Genomic DNA, 6,654 nt, shown 5'->3' with positions numbered 1-6,654 from the left:
GGGTCACCTACGAGTCGGAACCACCTAAAGTGGTATGTACGACAGGACTGTGCACATAACTTGGATTCAAGGTGAGCATGTGGTGTGGGAGGTGAGCATGTGGTGTGGGAGGTGAACATCACGTGAAGGACCGTGCCCTAACTCTGGGCAGGTGCACTAACACCGAGGTGCAGGTTTATAAGCTCTTAACACATCTCACATAATCATCTATTCACATAAACAGTTTACAACTCACTTGGTACTTACCTGAGCATTCACCGCATCAAATCACAAAATGCACATATCATACAAATTTATAGTCTAAGCATAAATCAATAGGCATGGCATTTCAACATAATTTCATTCAAATCGATTTTCTAGAAAAAATCTCAAGTATATAGGTATATACGGAAAACTAAAAGCCCACTCACTGGTATATGAAAAGGTCGTAGCCCCCAAGCCACGATTGACTGCGCTCGTCCTGAGGATAGGTCTCACCTATATGCGAAACAACTATATAAACATTAATTTAAAGCACATTAACGAAACTAGCTAATAAATTCTCATACATTGCTCAAATGGTGTGTTTGAATATACCAATGTGATCTACTCAACACCATAAACATCCCCATATTTTTAGAAAAATTTTCTGACCACCCACGCTCCGGCCAACGCACAACCAAACGCACCCCTACGTGCGCCCAACCCTAACGGAACAGTTAACGGCAATTAGGAATATTCCTTTAAAACCTTAACAGAAGTTAACGACATTACCTGACACCATTAGAATATTCTGTCAACTCTGACAGAATATTCGTCTCTCTCTCTGACGAGCCTTGCCGTCCGCCGCCGTCTGCAACTTGAATTTTTGCTGGTTTCTGGAAAAACTTTAAAACTTCATATCTTTTCCATTTCTCAACCAAATTCCATGAAATTTGTACCAAAATGAAGCTTACAATGAGTAGAATGAAACCTTACCACTTTTAGGACTTAAATCCAATGAAATCTTGCCGGAAAAACCCCGAGCTTCGTGAAGATGTTCTAAAGCTCCTTAGAAGCTTAAAAACTTATAAAAACTTCACGATCACGATTGCATGAACAGTGCACCAAATCGGGAATTCTTGGTTCTAAAGGTTTCTGAGGTTTTCACGTCCAACCATCACCAATCAACTCCTAAGCTTGCAAGGAGTCCAAAAACACCATGCCTGATCTCAATCCGTGATGTTTGAAAGGTTTTTGAGGGTTTTCCATACAGGGTGTACGGAAATGGCAAGAAAATTCGAGAGAGAGGAGAGAGAGAGGGTTAACGAGAAAGGGTTTGGGTGTGTATGCGTGTGTGTGGTCCAGATGGCAGCCAACCAAAACAAAAGAAAATAAAACCTAAGTCTAAGTTCCTAATTGGTTCCAAAATATTAGGGACTTAACATAAATGGTCCACATCCAAAGTAAAACCACACAACACTACACAACGTTCAAGGGTAAAATAGACATTTCACGCCATCGATACAAATAATTCGGGATGGGCTATCACAACCTACCCCCTTTAAGAAAATTTTGTCCTTGAAATTCACACAGTAAATACAAACCACTAGTAATCATAAAACAAGCGTGGATACAACTCTTTCATATGCTCCTGTATCTCCCAAGTAGCCTCTTCCACCGAGTGATTCCTCCACAAAACTTTCACTAAACGCACTGTCTTATTCCTCAGAACTTTATCTTTCCAATCTAGGATAGTCACTGGTTCCTTATCATAAGTCAAATCTGGATTAATTACCGAAGGTTGAGGAGGAATAACATGCAATGGATCCGAAACATAATGACGAAGCATGGAAACATGGAACACATCATGCACTTTAGACAACTCTGGAGGAAACTCAAGCTTGTAAGCAACTTCACCGACTCTCGGTGATCATATATGGTCCGATGTACCTAGTACTTAGCTTACCTTTTTTTCCAAACCGTACCACACCTCTCCACAGTGAAAGCTTTAAAAATACCCAATCACCCACTTTATACACTCTGTCAGTGGCATGTTTATCTGCTAAGCTCTTCTGTCGATCCTGGGCCGCTTTCAGGTTAGACTTAATCACCTGAATATTCTGAGTAGTCTCTTCCACTATCTCAGGGCCCTCCAAAACCCTTTCACCAACCTTTGACCAACATAAAGGTGTATGACAAGATCTGCCATAAAGTACCTCAAATGGTGCCATACCAACACTTGAATGAAAACTATTGTTATAGGCAAATTTCATCAAATCTAACCACTTGTGCCAAGCATCACCAATACTAACAGGAATTCCATCAAATCTAACCGCTTATGCCAAGCTCGATCCCAAAGCCTCCTGAAATGCCACCCAGAACTTAGAAGTAAACCTGGGATCACGATCCGAGACAATACTAATAAGAACTCCATGGTACTTCACAATCTTTCATATGAATAATTCAGCTAATCGGCTTAAAGAATACTTCTCCCTCACTGGAATAAAATTTGCTGACTTAGTAAGCTGATCAACTATCACACAAATGCCGTCATAACCATTATGTGTACGAAGAAGCTTGTACACAAAATCAATAATAATGTTTTCCCATTTCCACTGTGGAATGGGAAGCGGCTGCATCAACCCAAAATGCTTCTTCCTTTCAGCTGTAACCTACTGACAAATGGCACACCTACTCACATACTTAGCAATTTCTCTTTTCATGCCCTGCCAATAATAAAATGGTCAAATGGTATGATACATTTTAGTACCTCCAGGATGCATTGCATAAGCCAAACAGTGCACTTCATCCAAAATTTCTTTCTTTAATTCCACATTATTCGGCACATACACTTTGCTCTTTTGCATAAGCATGCCATCAGTTTCTCGAACTCTGAGATCCTTCTTTTTCCCCTGACTTCTTGCTTCAATTAACTCATGGATTTCTTCATCATCCATCTGGGCTTTAAGTACACGATCAATTAAAATTGGCCTAACTTGAAAATTAGCAAGTAAGGCTTCCTCCGGATCTTTTACCTTTAACTTCACTCCAGTTGATCTCAAGTCTGCTAGAAAAGGAACATGACAAGCATACAAAGTGTTAATACGACCTTGAGATTTTCTGCTAAGTGCATTAGCTACCACATTTGCACGACCAGGGTGATAGTCAATCATGCAATCATAATCACTAAGCAGTTCCAACCATCTCCGCTGTGGAAGATGAAGATCCCTCTGAGTGAAGAGATATTAAAGACTCTTATGATCCGTAAAAATCTTACATTTTTCTCCGTAAAGATAATGTCTCCAAATCTTCAGGGAAAACATGATGGCTGCTAACTCCAAATCATGTGTAGGGTAATTCCTCTATTGAGGCTTTAATTGTCGTGAAGCATAAGCAATCAACCTACCATGTTGCATTAGCACACATCCCAAACCATTCAAGGAAGCATCATTGTAGACCTCAAAATTACCATTATCATCTGGGAGTGCTAAAACAAGTGCATGAGTGAGATAATACTTCAACTGCTGGAAACTCTGCTCACAATTATCATCCCACTCAAATTTAACCTCTTTTCTAGTCAACCCCGTTAGTGGCCAAGAAAACTCCGTACCTCAGTGACGATTGGAGGTTGCTCCTAATTCTCCACCGTTGTTACCTTTTAAGGATCCACCTGAATACCTTGAGCAAATATGACGTGTCCCAAAAATGCCACTTGATCCAACCAAAATTGGCATTTGCTAAACTTAGCATACAATTGGTGTTCCCTCAATCTCTTCAACACCAAAGTGAGATGTCGAACATGCTCTGATTTAGACTTAGAGTATACCAGAATATCATCAATAAAGACAATGACAAATCTGTCTAAATATGGCTGGAATACTCAATTCATCAAATCCATAAAAGCTGCTAGTGCATTTGTTAATCCAAATGGCATCACCAAAAACTCATAATGACCATAACGAATCCTGAAAGTTGTCTTAGGGACATCCTCATTGTTGATCTTCAACTGGTAATAACCAGACCTCAAATCAATCTTAGAAAACACACAGGCACCTCGAAGCTGATCAAACAAATCATCTATACGTGGCAATGGATAACGGTTTTTATTGTTACCCAATTCAATTGCCTATAATCAATGCATAGCCTCAAAGTCCCGTCTTTCTTCCTCACAAATAACACTAGAGCTTCGTAGGGTGAAGTACTAGGCCGAATAAAACCTTTATCAAATAATTCCTGCAACTGAATTTACAATTCCCTCAATTCAACATGAGCCATTCTATAAGGAGTCAAAGATATAGGATCCGTACCCGGAAGCAAATCAATAATGAACTCCACATCACGGTGTGTCGGCAATCTAGGTAAATCATCAGGGAATACATTAGGAAAATGCTTGACTACTTTCACATCCTCCACACTACTAGGAGCAACATCATTCAACAGCACATGAGCTAAATATCCCTGGCAACCTTTCGATAATAACCTTTTTGCTCTCATAGCGGAAATAACGTCATGCCTCACCCTACTGTACTGACCCACAAAAGTAACCTCAGGTAGTCCAGGATGATGGAAAGTAATTATTTTCCTGTAGCAATCTATATTGGCACGATTATAATGCAACCAATCTATGCCCAAAATCACATCAAAATCAACAATATCTAACGGGATAAGGTTAGCTGGCATAACTACATCCTCCATCATCACTGGACATCCTGGATATACAAAATCAACATAATATCTCTCTCCTCTAGGCATAGCAAACTCTAAATCATACCCTAGAGGTGGAGGATGAGGTTGCGTCACTTGAGCAAATGTATGAGAAATGACAGAATGTGTAACACCACAATCAATTAACACTCTAGCAAAGTGACCAAGAATATTTACGTACCCATGATCAAGTCAGGATTATTCTGAGTATCTTGCAGCATGATATTGTGGATACGCCCCTGGGTCTGCTGTCGTCCACCACAACCTCTGCTAGTCTGACCACCTCAACCCTGCATATTATGCCCCTGACTTGGTTGACGAGACTGCCTCGAAGATCCTGCACTACTGGAAGCAATCTCTCATTGTTAGGGCTGTCCTCCCTGATACCACTGAGATCCACCATCTGGAATGAGAGGATATGGCTTATAACCTCCAGAATACTGAGGATATCCATTCTGATAATAAAGATCCTGGGAATACTGATACTGCCCTGAAACATAAAGAACGGCGTCACCCTGATAATGGTAAACACCACCACGACCCATCTGACCATAACTACCAAACCCTGGAACTTGCTGGATCAGCGCTAGTGGTGGAAAAGAAGGCTGCTGGGGCCTCTGCTGATTCTGAGGACAACTTATAGCTCTATGTCCCATATGCCCACATGTAAAACATCCACTGCTGCCCTGCCTGCACTCTCCAAAATGCCTATTGTTACATCTGCGGCACAACAGAGCCCTTCCTCTACTAGCATCCCTCTGTCTCTAGAATCTAGGACCCTTAGAAAATCTACCACCTCTTCCCTGACTAGTGGCACTAAAACCCCCGCTGGAAGAACTGGAACTAGCTCCACTTCGCTTAAAGCTCTGAGTCTTATGAGGTCCTAGAAATGCTTGACCTTTACCCTTATCATCTTTCTTCTGACTGCCGTCATTTTCTTCTTCCTCACTCTCACTAGACATATTTTCTGAATCCTCAATCCTCAACAAAATCTCATAAAACTCCTGGTAAGAAGCACAAGGGGTAGTGGTTGCCATAAAACGCCACTTCTTTTTAGTACCCACTCTGAAATGACGAATTATCTCAACCAGGTTAGCAGCAGCATCCGGATGATAACGAGACAAGTCAGTGAATCTCCCATAATACTCATTCACCGTCATCTTTCCCTATCTCAATTGAGTAAATTCTTACTTCTTGTGATCAATATACTCAGGGGGAGTAAACCTTTTCTGAAACAACCATTTAAACACTTCCCAGTCAGCAATTTCCTCTGGGGTCAATTGATAAATCTCTTGTTCCCACCAGGATGCTCGTTCTTGACCTAAGAACCATGTAGTCGTCTGGACCCACCTTTCAGAATGAAGATTCCTTTGGCTTTGCATCACTCGGCAAGTCTTTTCAAGATGCTCGAGCCACCGCTCTGCCCCTTCATGTCCTTCATGGCCCTCAAACTTATCTAACTTTAAGTTATACATAGTCTCCAGGGGAGTCCTTTGAGGAGGGCAAAGCGAGGACTAAATAACATGAGCTATAGCTTCCCCTAACTGAACAATATCAGGGAAACTACGCTCAGCTAAACGACGTGGCGTGACATAGTTCTGACAGAAGGCACCAAAATAATTAGAATATTCACCAAATATGCAGGACTGCCAAACCTAGGCTCTAATACCAAACGACACACCCTGACCAAAATCAAGGTGTGCTGGTCGTCACGTGAGGGTGACTTAGCTATGTGCACAATGCGGATGCAATAATAATATAAGAAATGCGAATAAATAAAAACCAAACTAACTAGAGCACTAAAAGAGAAGGGGCAAGATGAAATAAGTATGAATTCACAATCAGAACATAAGTAGCCTAAGTGTAGTCCAGCAGGACGAAAACTAATTATACAACACCTAAGGGTGACTATATAATGGTGATAATCTGTCAGAGCTGCCGTGGATTCCTCGCAAGCCACCAAAAAGCACTCCTAACTAGAACCTAGAG

General features: G+C 41.2%; 1 protein-coding gene across 1 annotated transcript; it reads right to left on the bottom strand.

Annotated features, from left to right (window-relative positions):
- Positions 1-1,567: 1,567 nt before the first annotated feature.
- LOC125478798 lies at positions 1,568-5,068 on the bottom strand. Its single transcript, XM_048587417.1, has 8 exons — positions 4,903-5,068; positions 4,228-4,553; positions 3,899-3,967; positions 3,368-3,494; positions 2,732-3,025; positions 2,274-2,355; positions 1,980-2,121; positions 1,568-1,861 (listed from the first exon to the last, which is right to left on the bottom strand). The coding sequence occupies exons 1-8, from the start codon at positions 5,066-5,068 to the stop codon at positions 1,568-1,570; spliced, it is 1,500 nt and encodes a 499-aa protein (XP_048443374.1).
- Between the last annotated feature and the right edge of the window lie 1,586 nt (positions 5,069-6,654).

Source organism: the organism of the source record quoted next, unplaced genomic scaffold (genome assembly GCF_019419815.1).
Source record: "Pyrus x bretschneideri cultivar Hongxiangsu unplaced genomic scaffold, Pyrus_bretschneideri_v1 Contig266, whole genome shotgun sequence".
Taxonomy (NCBI): domain Eukaryota; kingdom Viridiplantae; phylum Streptophyta; class Magnoliopsida; order Rosales; family Rosaceae; genus Pyrus; species Pyrus x bretschneideri.
This window is presented reverse-complemented; position numbering and strand designations above follow the sequence as displayed.

What these genes read in the sequence shown, in the direction of transcription:
- LOC125478798 (XM_048587417.1), bottom strand. Translation starts at nt 5,068, where the DNA reads ATGGTGGATCTCAGTGGTATCAGGGAGGACAGCCCTAACAATGAGAGA. An exon ending in GGACGACAGCAGACCCAGGG is followed by an intron (nt 4,554 to 4,902) that starts GCGTATCCACAA and finishes GTGCCAATATAG; the next exon opens with ATTGCTACAGGAAAATAATT. An exon ending in TTATGCAATGCATCCTGGAG is followed by an intron (nt 2,356 to 2,731) that starts GTACTAAAATGT and finishes TCGTGATCCCAG; the next exon opens with GTTTACTTCTAAGTTCTGGG.